Source organism: Ascidia mentula, chromosome 2, assembly GCF_947561715.1.
Source record: "Ascidia mentula chromosome 2, kaAscMent1.1, whole genome shotgun sequence".
NCBI lineage: Eukaryota > Metazoa > Chordata > Ascidiacea > Phlebobranchia > Ascidiidae > Ascidia > Ascidia mentula.
This window is the reverse complement of record NC_138567.1, coordinates 9,207,605-9,235,433: the sequence shown is the minus strand read 5'-3', so window position 1 is coordinate 9,235,433 and position 27,829 is coordinate 9,207,605. Positions and strand designations below refer to the sequence as shown.

Below are 27,829 nucleotides of genomic sequence, written 5' to 3'. Positions count from 1 at the left end.
AAACTTGACAATCTTTACCCTTGGCGCGGTTTAAATCCTTCACAGCACGCTATGACGATATACAAAGGTGGGTTGGTTTAATCTGGTTACAACAGATGGCACTGTACAGGGAGAGACAATACACCAAATAAACGGCAGCGATTAACCAACGACAACTGTTCCAAAAAGTCCTTCCTTCCATCGATCGGTCGGTACTACGCAAAAATTACAGCAGAGGCCTTTTCCGGCCTCGGTGTACATCATTATTCCACCTCTGCGAATTTCTTGATTTGCGAGTGCGATGGAATGAAGCAGTGAGGGGCGGAAAAGCAGTTCGTGGGCCGACAAACATGGCAGTATATGTGCAAGGGTTGGCCACGGGAAAGCGGTCATGATGGGGAAAAATGTTCGGCGAAAGCGAATTACGGCAGACGGAAATCACTTGCTCGCTGTGGGCGGGGAACTTCCTTCATCCGTCTGTTCGAAACGGACCAAGTACCGCAAGCACACCTGTAGAATGCATGTCCTTAAATGTACGGCGGGCAAAGTTGGCAGAACAGGCTTGTCCAGTGTGGACATTAGCAAAAAAAAATTGCGTTGTGGTTCTTTCACGCCGCTAACTGTTTTGAGACCTCATTAAATTTAAATTTTTAAAGGCCATGAATTTCACTGTGGCAAAAAAAACTCAAGAAGCCCTAACACATTTTAGGCTTTCCTTGTTTTCAAGCGAATTTAAACTTTGTTTTTTTTTCAAGCGAAATTGAAGTCTGGTCAGAATGCCTGTTGCAAAAGCAAGCAAGGTTTTCATCAGCACACAAAATTTTGGAAACGACGAGGAGTTATAACGAGATATATTACGAACCCACCTGTTCCGGACTATACACAACATATTCATTGTATGTATTTGTCACACCACTCAAGTCAGGATTCTTCGTCTTTTCGCCAAGCGATATGGCGCCACCTACAGGACGCAAAAATAAATTTCAAGTCCTGGGGCATTCTCACAAAGGTGGTACCGGTTTATATTGCGGCGTTTTATAACACAGAATTAAGGCAAATATAAGCAAGAGGATAAAATACACAGAAATTGGCAACTAAAAGCCTGTACCTTCAGGCAGGATGAGCTCTTTGCCCGGATTTGGGCGGTACTTCCCCACTGCCATTACCGAGTTGGCGACCTCGGCATCCGAACCTTTCGCATTGTCCCGGATCTCTTTCACGTGACCCAGAGCCACCTGCCCGGGAAATACTGGCGTGAGTTTACAGCCACTGCCTTTCTTGTATTAATGAAGTTATATTGACGGTTTATCAGTTGAGTAAAACGCGGGAAAAAGTTCAAAGTTTATTTTCTAATAAGCCTATTGTGTAAGCCACCGCAAACTGAGCGTCTAGCGGGTCGTTTTAAGTTTTCTTGGCGGTCGCATAGGTACTTTAACAAAAAAAATTTTTTTTTAAGCGAATGATAGGGAGGTCAGCCTCCTTCGACAAGTTGTTAATATAGGAAGAAATCATTAAGCACGGCGAGTCTTTCAAGTGCGTCGCAAGCGAAATTGCTCGAGACAATTACCTGGCATAGTATGAGATACTTCTTTTCGCCGGCCCAAATTTTGCAATCCTGCATCGCTCTGCCAGCCATATCCGATAGATATATACCCTGCAGAGAACAATGGTTAACAAACTATGACATTAGGATTTGTACTGTCTATACTTGTTGAACAACAACAAACAAAAAGCGAAGTAACAGTTAAACATCAGCGAAATCGATTTTTCCAAATAAATCTTCTGACATAAATTAGAGGCTTGTTGCTTTATAATAATAAGAGCCGCAGTAATTTGATGTCTCAGAGAAAAAGACAATGACCAACCGAGGACCAGATTTTTCTACAGTTAATAAGCAAGTCAATGCACCACTTTTCACAAAATCTACAAATTCTGCATTGGCCTATATACACAAAACGATTCAACTACCTTTCCGAAATGGGGCAGGTTTCCGTTAACCGGAGCTTCGCTGGTCTGCAAGCCCTTGTGAAGAATTGACATCAGGTTAAGGATGTTGGTTCCGTGCCATAACATACGGTAGTTTCCAAGACCCGTAGAGACGATATTTGCCGCCTCGCCGTCTCGACCCACCCGATAAACACAATCCACTTTGATTCCTGGGCCTGAATCAAAATGGTTGGGGTAAACTATAGCAAGATGGGCGTTTCAAGCTTTTGAGCATCTTGTAACACAAAGCCATGTTAAGTTTTTAAATTATTTTGTGTTTTTTTTATATTGTGTAATTTTCAAGAAAAGTGATTGCATTTAAGTTTGTTTCTTTCAAAAATATTAAAAAACGCACCATGCGTTGTCAACACGAGAAACACTTGTACTGCGTGGAACGCAATTTCAAATCGAAAGCAAGCGCATACAAACGTTAAATTCACCTGCGTTGTGAATGCACTGCAATAAATACTGCGACTCGTCTGAGTCAGGATCCATCACTTGCATCTGACATCCCACTGACCGGTACACGTAATCAAATGGATTCATCTCTGTTGACGAAACAAAAAACGCCACATCAGGATATCCCCAAGCAAGGTGTTGATAGAACATTGACATAAGTGGAAAAAAAATGTCGGGCCTTTGCACTACACCATACGTCAAGCTGCATATTCTTTTCCAACAAAACACTCTTGAAGTGTCATTCACCATAAGACCAACAATCTTATGTATGGGATATAATTTCATGAATTTTGGATTGTATAATGTTACACAGTGAACCGTTGATTTCTTACTTAATATTTGAAAATTTATCAGCATAAATTGCAATGGAGCCGAATTCAAACAACCAATTTTATCTCGGTTTTACAAAGGATACAAAGCAATTGGCAACTGTCAGTGGTGGTGCAAATGGCGTCACTAACTTGTAATTGCAAGTTTTACACAGCTTACCGTTGATTCTATACTGGGCGCCCAGCAAGACTTTGTTAGCGAACTCCAGTTCGGAGAGACGTTTGGTTTGCAACATGAGAACAGAGAGATTCGGTATATCGCTAATCGGACGAATGCGGTCAAAGATTCCACCGCGTGGTGGCAGCACACGGTAATACTCCGTACTGCGCTGTTGTATCTGGGGAAAGGATGGATGTTTTAACCGTGTTTGCACACAAACATCAGTGGCAGCTTGTTCTATGCAATTTTTAACACTGTTAACACAGCCATTGTATCCAGAAGTCGCGAGCAATGTTTGTCGTGTTGTTGTGTCAACTGATGACTTCACGGTAACATAGCCACAGGACTTATCTCCGATGTTCAATACACTACCATGCAGAATTCTTATGGCGAAACACCCAATATGTCAATATAAACTGAGCTCATACCTTCTCCAATATCCTCTGCAGTCTGATCTGATCTTGTGGGTCGGAAGTCTTCAACTCAACAGTGGAGTTGATCAGTTCCCTGTAATAAAACAATTGGGTTGGCAAAGCTACACAAAAAAAGAAAAGATGTTGATCGCAATCTTACTTGATGTCGTTGAGAATGTCGATTCCGTGCGTAAGACGTTCCTTCTCCAACCGACCGAACGGCATGACGTCAGGATCGACGTTGGTGCTGTCCTTCATAGCTTCCTTCATACTCTCTACGTTGATCTGGAGATAAAACGGTAAAATCAGTGAGTTGTTTTCCTTCCGAATTCAGTAACACTGCTTCATAGTGTTTTGAAGTAAAACTGGTCAATACAATGGCAATGAAAATGAATACAAGGTAAACCTAACTGCTTCAGGAATACCCATATTTACGCTCCACAGGGCAAAATCGTAAATGCTACTCTTTGTAACAAATCATACAAGCTGTGCTTTGAAGTGAATTTTCAACCAAAACAGGAGACTCACCAGATCTCCGAACACATTTTGCAGTTCTTTGCTGAGCAGTGATTGGATGTCGGTGTGAAGGTCAAACTCAAGGTCAGCGACACCCTTCTGTCTTTGTACGTCTGCTGCCACCAAGTGGTATTTGCGGGTTTGCGGCTTGAAGCTGTCGCGAATAGTTTTGTTACTCGGTGATGATTATTTATCGTTACTCAGATGTGAAATAATGACCAAATTGGGAATTCATCAATCAGAGCTCACCGATTGGTTGTTGCCAGGAAACGGTGACAATTCATTTACCTGTTAATGCTCCTCCATTCGTTTGCAGTCTTCAGTTTAAAGTACTTGGCAAACTCCTTGATTGCGTTTGCTGGCGTGGTGAAGGGCGACGTCTGCCAGTTTCCTCGCTCTCCAATCATACCCCAGCGGGTAAAGAACATGTACAGGTTCTTCCCCTTCTGGTGGATCACCTGGAGCGAGTAAAGTTCGGTTACATGAAGTTGATTTTATTCTACTAAAAGACCGATGTACGAACTTGCATGCGGAAGAAGTTGTACTGAATGATTCCACTCTGTTGTACGTCCACGGCGATGAGGAAAACGTCGCAGTGTCTGTTTACCGTGGGGTCATATACGATCTCGCTGAAACAGAAAGATATTAAAAAAACAATTGCCTTGTTTGCAAACGAAAGTTCGGTCCACTTGTATGGTCACAGCAGATACAACCACATTTTGCTCACAAACGGCAGATTTGTGTTTCAAATTTACAACAATTGATACCTAAACTTCGTGACGATATGTGTGGATTTATTTAGTTAAAACCAAGCCAAGTTTTCGTTTAAAGCTTATAGGTACTAAAAAACTAGAAACACACCCTGATTCACGCAGACCCGACAGGATGTCAGGGTTGGGGGTTGGTTGTTCGGCGTCGTTTTCCATTTCATCTTCACGGATTCGCTCGAGGATTGTGACTGCGTCCACTTCATACTCGGGAACGACCGAACTCCACGCGACACCGTCAGTCACCTCTGCAGTGATACGACCTGGCTTTTCCTGTACAGTCGCGTTGTTTAACGTTAGGGCCACAATGCACAGAGTAATCTCAATAAAAATACAATTACATGGCTTTAATTAAGTTCATGCAGTTGGTTTTATGCACTTAGTTCAACTCACACGCAACTAGACACCCTCGCAGTTCTAACAAGGGCAACAACACTTGTTTTGTTTCTTGCAATATATGGAGGTTTCACGAAACATATAAGTAAGTACTGGTAGCCTTGGACACTAAAGCCAGAAGAACACGATATCTCACCAATTTGTCGGCTGGAATTCCTGCCACAGATTGAAGTTCGTCCGACATTCGACCCGAACCCCCTTCCAGGGCGTATGAGAGTGCGGTGCGACCTTCCTTGTCTTCCTGTTGCACTGGAACGCCCTGATCCAGAAGCAACCTGCGTGGAATAAGACATTTTTAAATATTTTCAGAGTTTGCAAACACTGGTTGCATTGAGTGTGTTGTACACACCGAAATAGTTGGCATGGGGTTGACGAGTTTCTAGAATCGGTTATTGGAAGCAACTGAAGTCAAAACTAAACGGAAATTATTTCCAACAACGATTTCAGCGGTAAGGAGATATAACAAAAATAACTCTTCGATAAAAGCAAGATCCAACACTTGCAAATACTGATATTTTTGACATCCCACATTTCACTAGAATAGAGCATAAATTCGCAGTTTTTCAGCCAATTCACCACCAGTTGTCACGTTACCTTAGAATGGTCATGTTTTCCCAGTATCCGTAGGGAAGTGGTTTCGCAGCATGATGAAGAACAGTTTTGTCGTCGCAGTCGAGAGATGAAAGAAGGACGGGAGTTTTGTGAGTCAGCAGTTTCTTCACCACGTACTCGTCGTTCTAAACCACATTATTGTTAAACTTGACACAAAACTACAGCAGAGCTTGGTAACAGTGGTAAAAAGGGCGCCTCCAATAGGATTTAATATCGTTGAAGCGTTTGCATTTTTTCTGGTATTCAAGGGAGCGAAAAACACTTTCCATCGCTTCACATTTATATTTTCCAACGTGAAACTTACAAGTTGTACGGCGAGCATAAGCGGAGTCTGGTTTTTCAATCCTTCCACTTGCAAGTTGATGTCTATGTTGTAGTCCAATAGAAGATCCACAGACTGCGACAAAATTTAGGCACATTTAAATCGATCAACAATTACCCAACTGCACTGTTCATTTTTTATAGCAGAGTTAAAAATTACAGACCGGATGAGATGTTTTCCGAATTAGAAAACCAGCAACTCGCAGTTCACTCACGTGTGATAATTGTATTAAGTCACACAAATGCAATGGTATAAGGCAAATATCAACCTTTCGACGCAAAAAAAATCAAGTCCAAAAAAACTTACGCGGTGAGCTCGTAGCTGAATTGCTCGTATCAGTGGATTTATTATGTTGCTCTCCACCTCTCCGTTAAAGTAATCGTGGACGGCCACGGCAGGATCCACGTCCTGGCTCACCGCCTCCACCCCAGCCACGGGAAAGTTGCACGTCCGGTTGATGGCGCCACTGCCACGGTCGTGTTCCAAAAACAACCTGGAGAAACGCGAATTAAAATTATTAAGTTTTTGCATTTTGTTGCTGAGGAATGGCGCCGACATTTTCAATGCCACCGAACAAAGGATTGAAATTCATATCCATTTACTATTTTTTACCATCGGATTATTATACCTAAGCGCTGCCTTTCGTATTTGTTACACAGTTTTCTTCAAACAAACAACACCAAAAAAAATGGACAAACTTTAAAATAATTCCAATCAACCAATATAAAAGTAAAACATACTTGAGAATACTGACGGTGACGTCATCGTTGATGACGGAATTCCAAAGAAGAGCGGCGAAGGCATTCCGTCCCGCATGGTCCGTAAGAGCGATCATACCACGGAAAGAAGATGGATTCCGTTCTAATAACGCAATTACATGTTGCTCATTAATTAGGTATGTTTCTCAAATATACCGTTAAGCATGGATTTTTGACATCGACAAACATTACTTGAATCGCATCGTTTTCTTCAAACACGAGCAATAGTTTCAGCCTTGTTCTTTGCACAATTATGTGGTTCCTTATAATAAGTTTCAGGTTTCAGGTAGTTTTGACAAATTCCTAACGTCTCATTCTGGATAAACTCGTACAAGGTAATTTTTTTATTTTCAACAAAGCCAATCCCCTTATTTTACCAATCTTATCATTTACGAGCGCTTATCACAATCTCACCGATGAAGAACTTAATAAGCGTGAGATTCTTGGTGAAAGCAGCATAATGTAAGGGCGTGCAGCCGTGTTCGTCTGTAGTGTAACTCGGAACGCCGCGTTCAATCAGAACTTTGGCAACCTTAATACAGAAAAATGCCATTGCGTAAAACAGAATTCCAGAGGTGTTTGTGATTGAAAAACAGCTCGAACCTTGATCTGAACGTCAGTGTTGGTCGGTTTGTTTATGGCAAGCACATGGAGGAGGTTCTGTTTCAAATCGTTCTTCTCGCCCAGTTTGCTTGAATCACGCTGCTTGCGCAAAAGGGAAAGCACCACCTGGTACTTGCGCGCACGCATCGCCGACTGCAAAAAGACGCAAGGTTGTAAAAGACATCAGTCAAATTATCTGTTTAATTGATAGAAACTGTGAGTTAATTTTAACAAAGGCATTTGAAGTGTCTTGTAACCACAAATATTCGTTTTACTATGCAAAAATGCAGGTTGTAACATGTAAGAACGTTTCTAACACTTGCGCATTGTTGCGAAAATTCGCTGACCTAACACATCTTGCTAGTAATGCTACCAGCGATTTTATTCCAATAACGTACAACGTATAGCTTACCTCGACTGCTGCGGCATATTTCACTCCACAGGCTTCCAATCTATCGAGCATTACGTACGTCACTCCCTGCCACCCCTTCTCCACGACAACCTATAAATACACGATTACCAATAAACGATCAGCACTAGACGAGGAGACTGACATACTAACAAGATTCAGGGAACTTGCCTTAAAAACCGGTTCGCATGTCGACTTTCTCGGGGGCTCGATCGCCGATTTAAGTCGCCACTTGGGGGCGACAGCCTCACTGTTTGCATCAGCAGTTGATGAACTTTGTGGAATGGTGATCACGTTCGTGTTCACGTTCGCACCCTTTTGGATGAGCATCACAGCACAGCTGGAATACAATGAAAGAACAATTATGTGAAGGTATCTTCGCTCCCACTTAATTCTATATATTAACTACAGGGAGGAAGAATACACTTAAAAATCATTTGGATAAACAATAGCTTTGATTGTTGAGATAAGGGCATTATCACATGTTGTTTTGACAAAACAGTTCCAGTTTTAACTGATGCGATTAGTAGGATAAATTACTCTTATTGTACCAATGTCCCTTAAAGCAGAAATTACAGGTAATTTATGCAGTTCAATAAAAACTTATAAGCTGGATTTCAGCCAAAATGAAAAAACTTTACCCGATTTCAAGGTAAATAAAATTTAATAAGTTGTAACAAACCTGTTATGTCCGGCCTTCACCGCCAAACTGAGCGGGGTGTTGCAGTCAGAGTCCTGTCTGTTAATATTTGCTCCCCGTTCAACTAAATGCATGCAGCAGATCATCGCGCCACGTCGGGCAGCCTCGTGTAGCGGAGTCCGACCGTTGGAGTCCGCCGTGTCCACCTCCCCCCCACTCATACCGGATGTGAGGAGGGTTGTGAGTTCGATCGGGTCGCAACCGAGGTCAGTGTTGCTACTTTCCCTGATAAAAAGAGGAATTTTCTTGAGTTTTTTAAAGCTTTTGATGCTACGAAACCACTTTGACTTGACCACTTCAATTGTGTTTTTGCACCTTCTCTAAAACGAAGTCAGATTCAACTGTGCATTAATAAAACGTCACTTTGCGCAAACGTTAAAAACCAATTTTTTTGAACACTGGTACGGTTTTTGCAGCAATGTGTTATGTAAGCTATTTGTAACCTGGTCCAATACACTTCATATCAAAATGCGAAACAGAGAGATTTCAACGTACTTGGATATCTTGGTGTAAGCGTAATGCAGCGGAATCCTTCCAAATTTATCGGAGACTGTCAAGCTTGCTCCTTTCTCAATCAACAAATCAGGAATATCGAAAAGTGCAGACGATGGACCGCTCGCATTCACGGCAAGATGAAGTGGAGCGTGACCATCTGCGTCCGTTTCGCTTAACGAAGCTTGTTTCTCGAGCAAAGCGTTCACCAGATCCAACTCTGAATATTGAGAGCATCTAATTAGTACAGATAATCGCCAAGGCTGCCACATACGGTAAAATTTTAGTCTAGGATATTTTATAATCGGCTTAGAACTATGGGTAAATGTTTTTTTTTTTATACCCAGTCTGAATATTTCCAGTTGTCGGGGCAAAACTTAAAAAAAGAGGAAAAGTGTTTTTTAAACACTTGAAACTCAAATAACACCCTTCTGATTCTTCTCTTGTTAAACAAAATGCCCACGAAGATTTCAATAACACAAGTTAATCGAAATTCCGTGGGCGCGTTATTAAATAAGTCGTTGCTTTTGTTTGTTAGATGATAACGCCCACCTTCCTCCTTTTCCACAGCGTACATGAGAGCTGTGCGACCATTCCTTGGGTCAGACGGGACATGCTTGATGTCTGATATCGTGCGTAGAACAGCTCGGATGGCTGACAGTAAACTCTTGTCACCCGATCTGAGTATTGCGAAAAAATATTAATTTAATGTGAGAATTTACAAACCGTAGCCACGATTCCTTTTCAGTGAATTACTCCGGACATGCCTGACAAAACGCAAAGATTTAATTCAATATATCGCAAGGACAGATCCGTCGGTCATAGTGATGTGTTGCGCCGGATCCGGGTACCCGGACCCGGACGGATTTTGACCAATTTTCAATACCCGGACCCGGCCGGATAATACAATTAATTTTACCGGATAGTTGGGAAAGCATTTTTGTCCTAAAAGCGGACAAACATTTCGCAAATTACTCGTTTTGGGGACTCTGTTATACTCGCCGACGTAAGATTTTTCTGTTATTTGTTATTGAGGTTTTTCGTGACGTGTTATACCATATTAATAAATGCACACGTTTACCTTAACATAGCATTCTGTTTGCCAATCAAACATTTTTGCCATAATACACGAATCGGTGTTAACAAACTGCCGGATCCAAATTATCCGGTCGGATTTGATTAATAACTATCCGGATCCGGCCGGGCCGGATAATTTGGAACTGGGAACATCACTAGTCGGTCACCGACTTGTACAGGCTGATTCATGTAGTCACTTTTGACATTTTCTCTATTAGATTAATTTAATGCAGAATTCTTTTAAATCTCCAGGGCACTGCTGTAATGCAATTCACTTTTTCGCGTGAAATCAAAGTCGACTTGCACAGAAAAATAAACCAAAACAACCACACAAAAATACAATTTCGCTTGGTTTTGCTATAACAGTGAACAACATACCCGTGTCTCGCCACTGCCAGAATAAGCGGCGCTGCAGGGTACTTGTGCTTCTTATTATTGGAACAGAAGTTTGGTTGAGCTCCAACATCAAGCAGCATCTGTACAGCTCTGCAGTTGCGATTTAGCAGTGCCGTTATAAGTGGAGACGCGCCATGTTGGTCCAGAATGTCCAGCTTTGGTTTGTGTCGGAGAAGGCACGCTAGGACCTTGCACTCCTGCAAGTATAGATAGTGAATATGAGGTGGCGTTGTCAGAAATACAACAATTCGCAAGACATTGTTAAACAGTGAGCAATTGAAGAATTGTTGCAAAAATAGATACTCAACGAGACTTATGTACCTACCCAGACTGTTGAATATATTTTTCATTACATACCGACTAATTAATAACAGTACATCGTTACATTAAAGACCATATAAAAACAGTTGGTTTTGATGGCCCTTTGCCTTGTTCACGTTCCAGGTTTATTGTTTTCGTTGAAATCAAAGTGAAAAAGTTTGTAAATCTGTCTTCATATTACAAGGAGGTTTGGCATTTTTATTGAATATGAAAGGTGAAATTTTCTTCCTTAGTAAGCAAAGCTCACCTTGTCGGCAACAGCTTTACTCAGATAATGAGCTGCAGTTTTTCCATCGTCATTCGGGTTTCGGTAATTACGGCGGGTTTTCCCCACTACCGCGCTCACATCTGACTTAGCGGCAAGAACAAGCGCCTCCAGTAGAGGGCAGGCGAGATCCTCCAATTTCTTTTGCTAAAATGCATTTTAGAAATTAGAATGTCAGGTTCTTTATGTACACTAGGAAATGACAAGATTTTTTTCCTTTAATGTTTCGTGGAAGTCCGTAAACAACTCACCAGTTTTTTGTTTTCGGCTTCAGTCGATTCAAGGGATTCTGTGGGGGAAGGTTTGGGATGCTGAAAAAAGTAAGGTTTGAGATTTATTTCATTGAGTTTCGTTCAGAGAAAACATGTGGTAACTTCGCAAATAATATGTTTTTAAAAAGGCTTGAAGGTGAAACTGGGATTTCAGTTCATCGTAGAGTATTAATCGATTATTCCTGAACCTTTACTACAAAATATTAACCCTTAACCTTTGCTAAAAATCGTTGCAAAAAAGTTTAAAGCACGTGCCAGTGTTTTTAAAACTTACGTCGGCGATTGCTTTGGTGAGAAGTTGGAGTGGAGTGAAGCCATATTTGTTTCTCTTCACCGCCAGTTCTTGCACAGTTTGAGATGTCTACACACAAGCAAGGCAGCAAGTTTACAAATACTCACAAAACCATCAATCAACAACTTACCATGTTGACTAGTCCGAATACGATATCCGCCATGTTGCCCTGCTCCCAATTGCGAGCCAACATGTGGAGAACGTTGTCCGCTGTGGAGTTCGTGCTTCGTGGACAATGGGTCCCACGACGTACGAACAATTCAATCAGCGCCACGTTCATCTGCAATTGCATGACAAAGCTCTGATTTTATTTTGTTTGGGTTTTGTCAACCCTGTAGTTTCTGGCTATACTTTTTGGCATGAAAAATTGAAGTCATACAAGTTTTATTTACGCAAAATTACATCAACTTACATCTTCCACAGCGAAGTACAGAGGCAGACGACCGCGATAATCTGCCATGTTTAATTCCGCTCCTCTGTCCAACAACATTTCAGCCAAAAACATGCTCACAGACTGACTATCGGCATTCACGACTTTGCCCTTTCCCTGTCGCACCGAGTTGGAAGCAAGGTTGTGGATCTTAAGAAAAGAAAACCGTTTACACCATTTCGGTTCCAATGAACAAAATGCTGATAGAAAACGCAGTGCCACATAACACTAAGCAAGTGCTAAGATAAAAAGACAGTTTATTGATGCCTCGCGATAAATTTTCGATGTTTGGATGGTCGCAATCGTGATGCACAGTAGAGGAATACGTCACTGTGATGTACATAGCGATAAAGCCTGATGTTCCAACCCAAAGGTCAGCAAGCCGCGGCTCTGTCGTCGCTCTGTTTGGCTCCACAGTTTGACGGATAGCTCGTTTAGGAACAAACAATAATGCTAATTAGGAATCAACGTTTAATACTTCCGGTGCTATTGGCTCCACAGGCACGTTTTGTAAAGAGTTGATGAAAACGTACAGTGACACTTATTTTGGTTTTTGTGCATTGATGGGTCAAAAAAATCCTTGTCAACTTTCGTTTTGAGGCACCGTGTAGTATTGAGTTTACTGTAAACAGGGTTCTTTGTAAGCTGAACGTTATCGACCGCTGATCTAACCATTTTGAGTTTGGAAGGAATCATAGACACATAAATATACATATATCAGTGAAAACGATTTGGTTTATGACAATAGTCTCAAGAGTGTTTTGCATAAAAGCACTCAGAACCAGATTTTTCAAAGCTACTCACCGGAGCCATGCCGAGTACGTCCTGTGCGTTCACCTCCGGCTTGTAAGCCTCCAAGAGGTAAGTCACGTGATCGACGAGCTTCCACGTCAACGGTTCTTCAGCAAGCAGACGCGCCACTAGAGTGCGCCCGCGGTCATCTCTGAAGTTGGCGTCGGCGTGGTGTTCGGACAGCAAGTGGGCGGTTTCGCGGTGGTCTTTGAGCAGGGCCACCCCTATCGGAGACATCTTTCTGTCGTTGTACACGTCCGGGTTGGCGGTGGCTTGCAGCAGAACGTGGACGCAGTGATACCACCCATATGCAGCCGCGTAATGTATGGCGGTGTTGTTGGATGAGTCAGATACGTTCGGATCGGCCCCTGTGATTTAAAATGAAAGAAAAGGCATTTTAGGCAAAAAACGAAAAACGTTATAGAGACGCAGCATATTCAGCTCGTTGAAGTTTGAACAAGAAAGCCAAAGCTAATATGTTGCTATACAATATGTGAAAGCGCTCTCTTGATTGCAACTTATCCTCAAATTGCACTGATGATGGACGAAGTCGTGTTCGAAACGTTTGTACATAATGTATAGCAGCATATCAGTGACTTTCTTGTTTAAATTATTAAACTCCTAGTTTTTTGCACCTAAGAATAAAGTTTGCTAACAGTAAACTTTTAGTAGCTAATATTGAACTCAGTATGCAAAGTGACTGGTGAAGGTGGAAATGAGCGGTTAGTTTGCATTCTCACCTTTGCGTAGCAAGTACGTGATCACAGGGTAATGTCCGTTCATTGCAGCATGGATAAGAGCCGTGCGCTGCAACTTGTCAGTTACTTCAATGCTGGCACCACACTACATAGACAGACGTATATAAGTATAGAAAAACAGAGTTGCAAATCAACCGATAAAACTATTTGAAAAAAATTGCCTGCCAGAGTGTTGGGTTAATTTACATTACCTTTCATGCAAATTCTTTTGGTGCAAAATGCACATGTACTTTATATAAAGATAAAATATACGTGAGTTACATCACGTACCTCTACTAAGGATATACATGTTTGCGTGTGTCCGTTGGCAGCGGCTAACATGAGCGGCGTGGCCCTCGCTTTCGATATGCTGAGGGACTTGTTGAGGTCCGCCTTGTATTTGGAGAGTATCTCTATCACTTTCTGTAACAGAAAAATGTACGGAGTAACCGACGAGGTTTCTGAACGCAAGCGGAAATTACAAATGACCGCAGAAGCCGTTCGTATTTTCACGCTAACCACGACGCAGGAGAGAAGACTTGAAATTTACATTTTTAAATGCTTTTAGGTTACATGCGATTTGTCAACTAATCATGCTGATCTGTGAAAACAGGCGAAATGTTGCTAATCTTGCAAAGCAGATTCTGTTTGAAAAAAGTGAACCATCTGAAATTTATTGCATAAAGTTACTTACAGCTTACACATTGAGCCACATATTTCACCACACAATTCACGCCAAGTACCCAATATACGCACACCAAATTTAAAAAAGGTAACTATTAATCTGTGATCTGTAAAAGTTGATAGTTGCGTCATGACGTCATAAATTGCCTGACATAACGAAGATTTTAAGTGCCGAGATGCAATGTTAAAATATGCCATAAAAACCTACTTTGCATCATACATATTGCACACTTACCGCGTGTCCGTTCAAGGCAGCGTAATGCACAGCCGACCTGTTGCTGCGGTCTGGTCTCTCCACAACATTCACAACGTGCATGACTTTGCTGCCTGCTGCAGTTTTCAGTATAAGATCCACATTCCTATCCCGTCCGGATTCTGCTGCAATCATCAGAGGTGTCATCCCGTTAACATCCTGCTCTTCGATACTCACTCTGGTGAAAGGTTGGATTTGTGATCACAAATGTTAATTTAGTGTTAGTAACTTTAAAGCATTCTAACACTGCAGTATAGGAACACTAGAGTTGAATTTGCAATTTTTGTGGTCAAAAATCTCTTTTCCTGCTATTAAATGTGGAATTTCATCAAGAAATGCTGCAACTTTGTAAAGAAAAACAGAAACAACGCGAGTAGTTCAGGTTTAAACTTTGGCAGTTAGCCAAGCAGTACTGGTGGTTTCCACATATATAAACAACTACAATTGCATGTCCCATAGGTTGGAAAGGTTTGGTTGCAACAACACATAATGGTGTCAACATGTCAAACAGGACAGGAAACGTACATGACATTACTAAAATTAAATTATTCATTTTTCGGCAGCAAAACAGCTCATGTAGGTCATGAACGTGAAGAATCCACACAACATACAATGTCCATGTTCGATCTACTGGTTTAGAATTAACCAGCAAAACATCAATAAGGTCTTACTTGTTTATGAGGAATTCTAGGGGTTGAGTGCTACTACAGGCAGCTGCATAATGGATGGGTCTGCGGTTTCGGCCATCCATTGTGTTGAGGCACTCTTTGGCGGCAGTGATAAGTTGCTTCAAGCAAGTGGAGTTGGGATTGCAGGCAGCACAATGCACAGGTTGAACTCTGTGGCTGTCACCACTCTTCTTTTTGGCATCTTTAACCTAAAGTCAAGTCGAGTGAAATCGACTTGAAAAAACTTTTGCTGAAGGTGTTAGGTAAAGGAAATATACCACAAAATATGATTAAAAAGTAAAAAAGGGAATTAGAAACAAACAAAAAATCACTGTATCAATATAACAAAGGCACTAACAGGAAAAATACATAGAACACAACTGTGTAAATTCACTTCATTTAGTTTGTTTACCACACAAGTAAATTTCTTTTTTTTTATAAAAACTGTTACAACTGCAATATAAATAGATCCGAACATTTGGTCAGCCACAAAACTAATTTTTGTTATGAAGTCATTCAACAGTGTAACATGTGACAGACCATTAACACAGTTCATCACTGACAAAATGCCACAATCCATCGTACCGTAAACACTGAAGGTACCGGATCATCACAACAGAGAACTAATTCATGGAGTTCAGTCATCCCGTGCGAGCCCCCCATGTTTCCACCGGCTGAAGGTGAACCAGATGCGGCACCAAATGATTGAGATGTGGAACTTACAATTGCTTCATGTCGTGACGCACGGATCAAAAACTGAGCTGTTTCCACATGTCCCATTTCCAGTGCCCGATACATGTTATCAAATAACAGTTCCTACAAACATAATTTTTATAATTTTTTTTTTAATTTAAGGCACCAAGGGATTGCTTTTTTTGAATAAGCATGTAACAAGGGCATTGTTTGATCATTTCCACGTTTTAATGTGAGATATTGCTAAAAAAAACAAACAAACTGAAAAAAAAATTACTCACCTTCATATCTACTTCTTTGGTCTTGGGATAAACATCCATCAGAAGCTGCAGCATGTTTGGGCTGACTCCATACGAGCAAGCAAAGTGGGCGATGTCAGATGCAAAAGCATGGGCAGATTCGAACACAGCCTTGGTGTCCTGAGTATAAGTAACACCCAGTAAGTTGGACCTGGCTAAGCCTGAAGTTTATTTTGCAATTCGTACCTTAAGAAAAGCATGATTTCCCTCTTTCATGCCCTTGCTAATATCGAGTGGGGACAATTCTTCACCTTTAAATCCATTTCTGAAGCAAAGAGAAAGATTAAGATTTCCAGTTTTAACTATTTTTGTACATTACAGATACCTTCACTGGTGAAAAAACAACAAAATTTAACTAGATTGCAGAAAAACAGAATATAAACAAACAAAAAAGGAAAAACTATGCATATGATATGTATCAGCTTAGTATGCCAGAAGTCAACAGATATTATTAACATTGTAATGCGACAAACACTCACTGGGCATCAGATGCATCGCGCAGCATTGCTGGTGGATCGACATTAGGCTTGAGATTGTATTCTGTCAGCTTGGAAAGTTCACCAGTAAGGGATCGTAAGACCCCTGCATTGCCGGCACGCAGAGCGTAATGAAATGCTGTCAAGGGCACATCCACAGATCTTGTTTTACACAGAAGCTTGATAAAAAGACAAAACTGTAAACACATTTTTACATAGAAAATGTCAAATGTAATTTGAAAACTCGAGTACCTTGCCCATGTCTGTACTGCTAGAAAAGATGGTTTCCAATTCACCAACATCTTGGAGAATTGCAGCACGTATTGCCATTTTGTCTTTTGGCAAATGCGGCTCAGATTGTCTGGAACATCAAGAAATTTAAAATAAAATTTCAGAAAAATATCACAAAATTGCAGAAGAGATCGTAGATCTATTTTACATAAACACGTCAGTAGATAATAGACCACCTTAAATCAAAAGCAGGGTCTTTTGCTGCCACATCAATAGCCTGGTTTGGAATCAGGTTTTCATTGGTACGATGAGGTTTCGGCTGCATCTGCTGTGTGACCTCAGGGTTAATCATGTAACGCACAGCTCCATCGGAGTCTGAACTCATTATCTGGGCACCAGAGTCCTGAAAAAGCTGATGTCTGATCGAAATCTATAGTTAACAAAAACGTGTGATGCTTACCTTGCCAACACTCTGGTTTTTGGGAGGTCGACCTCTTGGCCGTCCTGTTGTTGAACCAGATGCCCCAGATTTTACCTGAATAATAAAATAAGGAAAATGTTTTAAAAAATGGGGAAAAAAGTATTGAACAACCGAATACTTTACACCGTTGGCAGAGATAAGTGTGCAAATGGGCTTTATGTTGGTGAAATAAATCACAAGAAAATAAGTTTACTGCCATATAAGGTGGAAATCTTCGGGGCCAGTTGCAACAGAATGAGGAATGATCCCCAGAATCAATTAACAAGCACTTAACATGTTAAATTAATAATACAAAACAATGACAATTCTGCCAATAGTGTGTTAGTGACACTCACAGGGGTTGATTTGGGGGAAGCCAAGCGTGATGACGGACTAGAAATTCCAATCTCGTATTTCTGTGACTTCCGCTTCACTCCAGTTGTGTGAACTCCCGGAATCTGGATCTTGCCAAGCTTACGGTTGATGTCCGTGTCCTTGGACGATTTTCTCTACAAAATTAGCATATACTTTATCAAAATATCTGATGTAAAAATACTTTCAACCAAAAATTACCTTCTTTGTTCCTGGGCTTTTGCTTGAAATTGCCGACAGTGGGGCATCTTCACCGCTGTCAACTGAATCTGAAATTCATGAAAACAAAAAAAAAATAGATGGCAAACTAGGAATGGTGCATTGTAGGATTGCAAAAAAAAATAGTGTATAAGCTGCAGACAGATGGCCACTGTTTCGACCTAAAAGGTCTCAGCTGGTGCGATTATCAGACGACTTTGCTGACCAAACGGCCAAGCAAAGACTTCCACTTTGTGGTGACTATACAATCACCGTCATCTGTTAGGCACCAAACTAGGTGCAACCTTACAGAGAAAACAAGGTGGAAACACTATGGCCAAGCAAAGCTCAACCAACAGTGCCGTCAGGCCCCATGTCACAATAAAATAGATAGCAAACTAGGAATGGTGCAATGTAGGTTTGCAAACAAGACCTTTATATTTGTCAAAAAATATGTGTTACCACCGATTTCCTTCTGCTTGGCAGCGCGCTTAAGATTTGCCATTTTCTTGCCACTTGGACCTTCATCCTCAGAGTCGGATGAAATGTCTTCCTCACCGCGCAGCGACTTTTCAAGGCGATGCAAAATTTTCTTTTCTTGGTTCTAAGTTGTAAAAACAGGTGTTTGGCAACACTTTCTACCTAAGTTTAAATATATGTGGTATCACAGCCTTTCAAAATAGCAATTCTATGGGCATTACATATGCCCACATGTACAATATATGCCCAGAAGTACAGGTACTAGCCCTCAAGAACAACCTACAGATAAGACAAAATATAAAATTATTCTTCAGTGACAAAATATTTGTTTGTAGCTGCCTTTCATGCACTGTCTGATGGTTTTAAAACCCGTAACCATGCATACAACCAAAAAAGTACACTTACAATCCACACAAACATATTTAGACAAATAATAACATACCGCTGGCAACTCCAATTGGTTGTTTTCAATCTTGCTTAGCAAAACCCCAGAGTACAGAACGCTTTTGAAATGCAGGTAATCAAAGTACGACCGCTTAAATATATTTTTATCTCCGCACTTGTCCAGCCATTGTACTTTAAAGGGCTTTGTAATGGTAAAGATGTTGTTGGGGCATGTACACAAGTAAAAGCCACCTGCAAAATAGAGATCACATTTGGCAAATGTGCATGCACATGTGTATTTATGTAGGGAGAATTGTTTACCATCTTCATTGCGGACGGCTAGAACTTCTCCCTTTACATAATAGGGAGTTCCTTGTGGTGTACCAATTTCAGGAGTTTGTTGTTCACCCTTTTTTTGTTTGGGAGCGGGGGCAGGTGAAGGGTTCTTCCGTGGACGTCCCGGTCTGCCATGTCCAGGTGAACTGACCGGGCTGGTAGGCATCTCAAAACTACAAAAGTCAAAATTGTACAGACCTAAGGTTTTTGTTCTGCTTGTCCTTGGTAAAATTTAAATATGGTAACTGTTTAAAGCATTTTCCGAGGTAATGCTGGTCCAAACTTGACAATATTGATCAAGCTAATGGCAAACAAGATTAAAGAATAGAAAGCTAATATCCCAAAAAATTAATTTTTTTATTAACCTAATGTCATACTCATATTGGGATGCAATGGCAGAAATGTGTCGCCGGGGTCTCTTCGATTTTTGCCTTGTTTCAACTGGTGGTGTAGTACCAGGTCTTTTTTCCAGTGGAGGGCGACCTCTTCCCCTTTTCTCTGCACCACAACAAAAAAGTTTTAATAAAATTCACTGCTCTCCCTCTCTGCTAGTATACTTATCACAACAAAAAAACAATGCATCATCCAACCTTTGGGTTCTTCATCTTTGTCCTCATCAGCATCACCAGGTTTTTCTTCTTGACTTTCCTCTTCCTCGCTTGCTTCAGTTTTGTTCTCTGCTTCCTCTGTTTCCATTGCTGCATTCTCTTCACTATCTGGTTTAGCATCCTTAGTCACATTTTCAATTGCACCTGTGTCAATGGTGGTGAGATCAGGTTGTTTTGAGGCAATCTACAGCATATAAAAAAGTAAGAAACAAAAAAATCTTAAACATTGTGCCACATATACCTGTTTTTGTTCTGCATTCTGCTTGTCACCTGTATCCTGTTTTTCTTCTGAATCTTGTTTTTCTTCACAATCCTGTTTTTCTTCAAAATCTTGTTTTTTTTCAGAATCTTGTTTTTCTTCAGAATCTTGTTTTTCTTCAGAATCCTGTTTTTCTTCAGAATCCTGTTTTTCATCTGTGTCCTGAATTTTTTCTGTGTCGTGTTTTAATTCTGCACCTTGATTATCCTCGGTGTTTTTAGCTGGTTCTGAATCACATTCCATTGCTTCGTCATCGTTGTGTGCATTATTTTTATCTTCTTGCTCTCCTTTGTTCACAGCTTCTTTACCATTTGAAGCTGCTTCTTCATCCCCCTCTGCAGTGGATAAATTGCTTTCTTTTAAATCAGAAATTTCTGTGGAGGTTGTTGGTGAAACCTCTTCTACAAGCTTGTCATCCACATTTTGGTTGAGTTCCTTTCCGGTTTCCCCCTTTTCAGTGCTTTCAGCGATAGGCTCCTGCAGCCCATTTCCGTCGCTCATGTTTTGAAAAGTTATAAAACACAATCAAAACATGAACTAAAGTTGTCATAAAAAACACTTAAACATGAGCACAGGTGTTATTGTATTGTAGGCCAATTTCATTAATATTGTACTTAGGCACTATAAAAAATTTCAATCCTACTTAAGACCTCATTTTATTACGGCAAAAGTTTCGCTGTTTAACTTTAGAAAAGGTTTGTTTTGCATTTTTTAATTGTAGTGCAAATATTTGCAAATTTACAACACACCTCTAAATTGCATTGCACTTTTGCGCCAAACATTTTAGTAAAAACTTTCTGTTTTTTCCGACCATAAACCAAAACCCACGAGTCGTCCATGTTATCTTTATCGATTACGCGCCTTCACGTAAATTTTACTCCACGTTGGTGGATAATTTTTTTTTGTACAATTGGTTTTATTTTGCCTGACAAAACTAAATTTAATAAACTCGTTATTGCCAACCAACTATTTCACATATATTTTCGTAAAATCTAAATCAAAAAATTTACAACCTCTTTTAGTTGCAATTTACTTTCCTGATAAACAAGCACCGAGCAACACGTTTAACACATGGGATGCCGGTATTTTATTTATGTTTCTTCTGCAAGTTCACTGCAAAACTTATAAAATGCTTTCAGTTACACGTGCACTTTTACTACCAGTCATTGCACCATTAGTATTGAACTTGACTTGCTATATGTTTTCAAACCTAGTGATAAAACATTTTCTTTCTGCATGTCCGCTAAATAATCCAACGTAGCTTAAATAATTGAACAACCTGAACAACAAAGATTCGAACATAGTTTTTTCAGTAGCTATTTACTATGAATGTCAAACATACAAGTCGGCCTAAGTAAAGAAAGTCAAACAAGCTTTGCGAGAAAAGGGCGCCAAAAATAAGCATTTGGATTCGATATTGCACAAAACGCCTAAAGTAGCAACTTCGGTCGAATTCACGTCCCCTTCACATCGAATCTGAATTTTGATTTCTCGAATATATATTAAGACAGCATTACATCAAAGCAGCACAAGCATTCATTCGTTTGGTTTGAGTCGCTTGTTCTTGGCTTTTGTGACCATGTCAAGCAGTGAATGATAACTCGGTACGTCGTCCATTTTCACCACACATTCCTGTAACTGAAATTTTCACATAATCGTTAGAATTACAAATAGCGCTTGAAAGGGGCAAATCAGAAACACGTTTCCGTTACAAAAGATTTACAAAAGATACAAATCCTGCAGCAGCAAAAACTAATCAGTTTTGTGATAGGTTGATAAAGGTCAGTCAGCTAAAAACCGTTATACTTCTTATGTATCGTCAATCATTAATTTCCATGCACGTTTAGTGATCAACTGCGTTTTTCTCTGGTTTTACAACATAATCACTTTAATGTTTTATATTGACACCGATGTGTGTATTAAACACGCCAAGAGAGATTCTTTTGTATTAACTGTAGTGTTATCATACAACATTTTGTTGTTTAAATTACCTGGTTGCCAAAGTGCGCCACGTCCAGGTAGAGTTGCAGTCTGATTTTGTCGTCATCGGACAAACTCTCGCTGCCAGTAGCAAGGGAAGCGAGGTTTCCCGATGAAGATTTGGCGCTACGCATTTTCTGAAGACGCATAAGACTTTCTTCCATCTTTCGCACAGACGTCAAAACGTCGGTGACCACAGAGAAATATCTATCGCGAGAGCACGGAGATAAAAACATATAAAATAGTTGTATTTTGCGCAGAAACTACGACGCGGATGAATCATAAACGCAATAAATTAAATTGCATTAGCACTGACGAAACCATAAAGGTTATAGTGCCTGGCGCCCACATTAAAACAGTCGCAATGTATAAGCTTTCGTTTCAAAGCGCAAACTTAATTTGTTGTATTAAAGTTCCTGGACAAATATAATAAATTCGTGGTACAAACACAGTAAGCCTAAAACGAAACATAAAAACCGAGGATACAAGGTAACGTTCATACCTTTCGGAAACCGCCAACGCTATTTTGGTGACCCATTCAGATAGTAGAGGGCGGTCGACGTGGTCATACATTTCCTCTTTAAAAAACTTGAGGGGTTTAATAACGCCAGTCACATACTGCGACGGTTCCGTGGGCGCTTGTCTGCACATAAAGGCAATACATGGTGTGGTATGAAGATAAAATCGTTCTTTATCACTTTCTGTATTTACCGGTTGGTTTTGCGGTAAAGTCTGGGTACATCTTGGGCCTGTTTTAAGTGAGCAGTTGACAGTGAACTTAAGGTAGTTATGATGTGTCCGACAAATCCATCTTTGAAGTTTGTTAAACTGTCCAGCAGCTCCAACAAAGCATCTTACACACAAAAAATTCCGTAAATTTCGTAAAGAACAAACAACAATAATTATTACCTTTTAACAGAGCTGTGTTTTTCATGCCCTGCTTTTTAGCCAGCGGTTCAATTTTGTCTGTGTAGAGTTGGCCAACTTTATCATGCAAAGTTCCTAAGTCAATTACCAACCCAGCCACTTGAATAATCCCTTTAGAAACTTTTTCCAAATCTGAAGAATTTCCTTTCCTTTTTACCTAAAATGGTTGGTTTAAAATTAACCATTGGCTGCAACCTTTTTAATGTAATATCATCACTCTGTAGCAATAAATTTGGGGATTTTGAACAGCACCAAGACAACCAAATGTAGTTGTTAAACTTGTCAAAAAGGAACTTTTTTTAGAAATGCTTTATAAGGTGCAATGGGTGTGCCAAAGTTTTTCTCAACTGTGGTTAGATATTGCTTGAAACACACAACGGGGAAAAAAAATTCCCACAGGTTTCAGTGTTTGGACCACTGGAACTAACCTCGCTGTTGTCAACTGTTTTCACCCAACTGCCATAGCGTGACAGAATCTGCAAAGAAAATTTCCAAAACCTGTGCAACAAGCCTGGAAGGAAGACATCTTTATTCCAACATGACTGCAAACTCAGCCAGGTAAGTGCGGTTGCCTGCAACCTACAAACAATGCAAACCAATTTCAGATGAAAGTTTTACCTACACATTGCAATTGCCAAGACTTATCCAACCTAAATGTATCTTGGTTAGAAGCTGTTGGAACAATATCCCCAGTTAAAGCACTTTCCAGCTGTCCACCAATAGCTTGAAACCTGCAACACAAGAATGGGTAGCAACTCATAAGTCGACTATCACACTCCAGATAGTACCTGATTTGGAAATACACGGGCAGACTCCAATGGGTCATTAAGCATTGAAAAGCTTCACTCTGACGGAGTCTGTTTATGCTCGCCTGAGATCCACACTGTCTCTCAAATTTGTCGACGAACTCCATGCAGGTGCAGTATCTCTAAAAAAGACCAATGAATAACTACACTAACATAAATGCTCAAACACCCAAAATTAGCATGTGCCCAAAATCACATAGAAATTAAGGCATATGATGAGTAAAATAACAGCAAGTGTTAGTTTTTAACTGCAGATGAAACGCTTTTTGGCAATTAATGGGAAAGGAGTAGTTTTAATCATATAATTGTTTGGTTTTTGCAAAGGAAAGTAACCTTGTGAAACTTGTCTGGATCACCAGAAGCAAACAATTCAGGAAGCTGCTTCTCCAAACAAGATACAATTTCTGGCCATGCAGAATTCACCACAAAATCATAGCCAGGGATTCCTCGAAATTGCTCCCCAGACCTGCAAAGCAAAAATCAAATTAACGGCAATGTCAGTACAAAAGGCTAGTCTTTATAACCAGGGTTGTCATTGATGTGGAACCTAAAATAAGGATGACCGGAAAAAAGAAAGATTTACCTTTAATTATGCTATATTTTACATAAATTATAACATGATGACCTTTATAAGGGGTGATATGAGAATCTCAAACAAATCATGTTGACAAAAAAGGCTTTTATTTAACATTGTTGGTGGTAAAGCGAGTTAAAATAAGGAAGAATTGTAAGAAATAAGGACAGTGTGGCATTCCTCGTAACTATTGTTACAAAAACAAAATTGGGGGAGCACAATAAAAGAGTTTGGCTAAAGGCAAGTAAATACACACAACGTTTCATGTTATTAGTAGTTTCCAAGTGCACAGTACTTGTTTTTTCTTCCAGATGTGATGTTACACAGTAGACGCAGATGATTAGGAACCACATCCAGTATTTTGTAAAACATTTGCTTCAATCCAGAAATTGAAAGGTCGCCATGCTGCTCCTCCATAACCTTTAACGATAGCACAGTTCCAAACAACATTCTTCATATATTTAGTAGTGTAAAAACGACAAATCAAAAGCATCCTAAACCTTAAATGAGTTTTGTCAACTGGTACAGAACTCGAGGAAGATTTAAACCAGTGGTTTTTAACGTGGGAGCCACTACCCGCTGGGCTGTGGGGCATATTTAATTTGGTTGCACTGGAGAATAAATAGGTGATTGGGGGGCACCGAGAAACATGAGCAAAGTTTGAGAAACTTGTGTTGTTGCATCAGCCTTGTATTTTACAACAACTCACACATAACAGCAAAAATTTTTGCAAGGGGTTTCAAATCACAAACTTTTGCACAGTGAGCATGGAAAGAAAATTTTTAGAGACACTGACTTAAACCAACTTACCTGATACACATGAGGTTTTACAACATGCATGCGGACAAGAACTTCTGCATCCTTAGTCTTCCCAATAAGTGCATAGGAATTAAGACACCTGTGAATGTGAGTTGCTTCAAGTTCTGCCATGCCCTTGACCAGTTCACCTTCTAAACTGCTCTGAAGATAGCTTGTGATGCTTGATATTCTCTAAGAGAAAAAACATTGACAAATGAAAAAAATTAATCAAGTGCAAAATATTGGCATGACTGTAAAAAAGTAATACTATTAAAAAATATGACTCAATTGTAAGTTGCAAAAGATGCAAGAAAAAAATGTAAGATGCATTGTGCATTCTAACAAACATGTTAATACAATGAATTGCCAAACACAAACTTTCAGGAATAATTAATTGAGTAATGAAATCGTAACTCAAAGGTTTCTTCCAAAAAACTTTATTGACTTTCCATGAAGCTAATTCTTACTGGTCTTATCAGGTTTAACACAGGTAGGCCTTTGCAATACATTGTGTGGTGTTGTAGCTGATTGAACTCTCCAGCAATTCGTTCTAAAATCTGTTGACAAAAGCAGGCATAAAACATCACATTTGCAGTTTTTGAAAAGGAAGTATAAACCCACCTGGCCCATTGTGGAGTCTTCTGATCTTTGAATGTGCTCAATTTTTTCTATTGCTTGCAGGAGACCCTGCATATGACCCAATTGTTTTCTTCTACTTGATACAACCTTTTGCTGTTCAAGTACATGTTCAAAGTCGTTTATTTCCTTGATGACAACATCATTGACAGCCTGCCAATGTGCACAGAAGTTTAAGAACAATAAACATAATACAAGTTTTCTTTTTCATACAGTCACATCTTGACGAATTTCTTGCAAAGGAGTCCGGAGCTGTCCAATAGCCTTTTCCATTCCAACCTAGAAAAATTAAATTAGCATAAAAAAAATTCTTCACAAAAAATATAGGAAGATCAGGTTCTCACCAAGTTACCAGAGAGGTTTACAAAGTCTGCATAGTCCTTGTTAATTAATTCAATCATTGCATTTTTTAGCAGCTTGAAGTACACTTCTAGATCTTGTCGTAAAACCTCCAACTGAACTCGTTTTCGGCAGTCGGCAACAAAATGATCAACACTAAAGCTCTCCTAAATAAGCAAGGTAAATATTCAATACGTACAGTTATGTTTGCAACCCATAACTTTTATCCCATTATTTTCAAATATTAAGCATATGTGTAAAAAATAATTAAAAAAAATCAACATATTTATATAAACCTTCATGAATTCATTTTTGTCAAAACACAACGTTGTGGCCGGCACAGGTAAGAGTGATGAACTTGAACTGTGTTTGTCCTTCGATTTAGTCATCGTATACAACAATTCCTCAGCAAATAATATTGCAGCATATACCTCCGACAGGATTCAGATTCCAATTCAATACTATGGTGAAAAATACCTTATCGCTGCTGTGCATCATGCAATTTTAGGCAATTCATAAATACCAAATTAAAGACTTATCTACATTGTTTGAATCATCAACTTTTCTCATTGCACTCTGTCTGTACTTATTTGAAATGAAACAGTAGACGGGTTATAGCGAATTGTTTTATTATCTAGGTCACACAGGACATAAAAATAAATGTGCGTTTGATAATGTGCATTATTACAGCGGCATCACAAAGGAGGTGCTTCCAAAATGTGCTTGTACAACTGTGCGGTGCTGCTAGCTATTATGGGCAACCATAGTATACTCAACCAGGGCTGCCAGATGGTCAAAACACTTGACGGCCAATTTTTTTTTCTCTTACGGCCAAAATTCGGCCAAATCACGTTTTTGATATGTTTTTCTCTTACGGCCAAAATTCGGCCAAATCACGTTATAAGTTTGATGATTTCTACAAAAACGACTACATAGCCGGAAATAAATTCGTAAATTGTATGTTCAAAACACTGTTATCTATATGCTTATCAGAGGTTTCAAAACCGGTTATGTTGCTAAAGCATTACGATTGCAGCATAATTCTTTACCAACTCAGTCAAGATTAGTTTATGACGTAACAATTTTTCGGAGACATATTTATGACAACACAATCGTCCACAAATCTGTTGATAACCTGAAACCAGCAATGCCTTTTGTGGATTTATATAGTACCAAGTGAAATTCGGCCAAATTCGGCCAAATTCGGCCAAATATCTGCCTTACGGCCAAACGATTTTTTCGCGGCCAGGCCGATTTTCAAACGGCCAAATTTCTGGAATTTGGCCGTGATGACGGCCAAATGGCAACCCTGTACTCAACTCGTATGTTGTGCGGGAGTTCATGTTACGTTGGCCATCGTTACGCATGACCGCTTATGCCTTAAATATGTAGTGTGACCAGAGACTCCTATCCTAAGTAGTAGTCTCTGGTGTGACCATAGTAAACTCATAGCATTTGTGCCCATGTGATTTGTTATCGTGCGGTTTTGTTTTCTGAGTAGTTAAAGCAATGTTGAAAACTAATAAGTATTCTATGGGCCAACTCTGTGGAGCTTTGTGCAACTATGTGCAGCGACATGCATAATTGTTGCCCATAGCTTTACGTAGTTGTACGTAGCGACACATAGTTGCATATAGCTTTACGTATTTGCACATAGTTGCATTTAGCTCCACATATGCACATTTTAGAAGCACCGGACAATATCGAATAAACACAAATAATTCCCAATCTTCGAATTTAAATGATTCAAATTGACAACAATACTTTCGCTAAGATTACAAAAAACTTAAATTTATAATTTTTTGACATAAAAATCTAATTCTGTCACCAATGGCGCTAGAAGTGCGTGGGGTTGTTAGCAACGCTAGTACAATTGACTTTGGCC

At 39.9% G+C, this 27,829-nt stretch overlaps 2 protein-coding genes across 3 annotated transcripts; both read right to left on the bottom strand.

The window, feature by feature from the left end:
* Nucleotides 1-60: 60 nt before the first annotated feature.
* Nucleotides 61-20,440, bottom strand: LOC145888676 (poly [ADP-ribose] polymerase tankyrase-like). Of its 2 annotated transcripts, none has more exons than XM_082979479.1 (51): nt 19,867-20,440; nt 19,608-19,809; nt 19,395-19,515; nt 19,003-19,190; nt 18,740-18,933; nt 18,280-18,421; nt 17,821-17,888; nt 17,604-17,756; nt 17,248-17,322; nt 17,024-17,190; nt 16,809-16,917; nt 16,560-16,735; nt 16,267-16,345; nt 16,063-16,200; nt 15,674-15,904; nt 15,092-15,297; nt 14,403-14,598; nt 13,775-13,906; nt 13,487-13,589; nt 12,759-13,114; nt 11,937-12,104; nt 11,655-11,804; nt 11,507-11,593; nt 11,212-11,271; nt 10,943-11,107; nt 10,357-10,571; nt 9,454-9,581; nt 8,905-9,121; nt 8,392-8,634; nt 7,881-8,049; nt 7,713-7,802; nt 7,301-7,453; nt 7,112-7,229; nt 6,680-6,800; nt 6,246-6,432; nt 5,922-6,014; nt 5,600-5,742; nt 5,142-5,280; nt 4,704-4,882; nt 4,366-4,471; nt 4,131-4,300; nt 3,855-3,996; nt 3,487-3,611; nt 3,342-3,420; nt 2,914-3,091; nt 2,406-2,513; nt 1,948-2,141; nt 1,547-1,633; nt 1,088-1,214; nt 846-940; nt 61-489 (listed from the first exon to the last, which is right to left on the bottom strand). In XM_082979479.1, the coding sequence occupies exons 1-51, from the start codon at nt 20,383-20,385 to the stop codon at nt 418-420; spliced, it is 7,863 nt and encodes a 2,620-aa protein (XP_082835605.1). In that variant the 5' UTR covers nt 20,386-20,440; the 3' UTR covers nt 61-417. The 2 variants fall into 2 exon arrangements, with proteins under 2 accessions (XP_082835605.1, XP_082835606.1); XM_082979480.1 differs by having other exon boundaries at nt 19,608-19,675; nt 19,889-20,440.
* Nucleotides 20,441-21,208: 768 nt separating this feature from the next.
* LOC145888808 (conserved oligomeric Golgi complex subunit 2-like) lies at nt 21,209-26,427 on the bottom strand. The gene is made up of 16 exons (XM_082979666.1): nt 26,241-26,427; nt 25,950-26,111; nt 25,819-25,884; nt 25,591-25,758; nt 25,437-25,526; nt 24,982-25,161; nt 24,467-24,591; nt 23,931-24,063; nt 23,580-23,719; nt 23,442-23,522; nt 23,220-23,370; nt 22,774-22,948; nt 22,576-22,717; nt 22,367-22,507; nt 21,876-22,071; nt 21,209-21,522 (listed from the first exon to the last, which is right to left on the bottom strand). Exons 1-16 carry the CDS (start codon nt 26,331-26,333, stop codon nt 21,421-21,423), a joined length of 2,145 nt encoding a protein of 714 aa, XP_082835792.1. The 5' UTR covers nt 26,334-26,427; the 3' UTR covers nt 21,209-21,420.
* Nucleotides 26,428-27,829: the final 1,402 nt, after the last annotated feature.

Coding starts and splice junctions, on each gene's coding strand:
- LOC145888808 (XM_082979666.1), bottom strand. CDS start 26,333: ATGACTAAATCGAAGGACAAACACAGTTCAAGTTCATCACTCTTACCT. Junction 24,064..24,466: donor ACATCTGGAAGAAAAAACAA/GTACTGTGCACT, acceptor TTTGCTTTGCAG/GTCTGGGGAGCAATTTCGAG. Junction 22,508..22,575: donor CTTTACCGCAAAACCAACCG/GTAAATACAGAA, acceptor CTTTATGTGCAG/ACAAGCGCCCACGGAACCGT.
- LOC145888676 (XM_082979479.1), bottom strand. CDS start 20,385: ATGAGCGACGGAAATGGGCTGCAGGAGCCTATCGCTGAAAGCACTGAA. Junction 15,298..15,673: donor CGGTACCTTCAGTGTTTACG/GTACGATGGATT, acceptor ACTTGACTTTAG/GTTAAAGATGCCAAAAAGAA. Junction 7,803..7,880: donor CATGCGAACCGGTTTTTAAG/GCAAGTTCCCTG, acceptor GTGTATTTATAG/GTTGTCGTGGAGAAGGGGTG.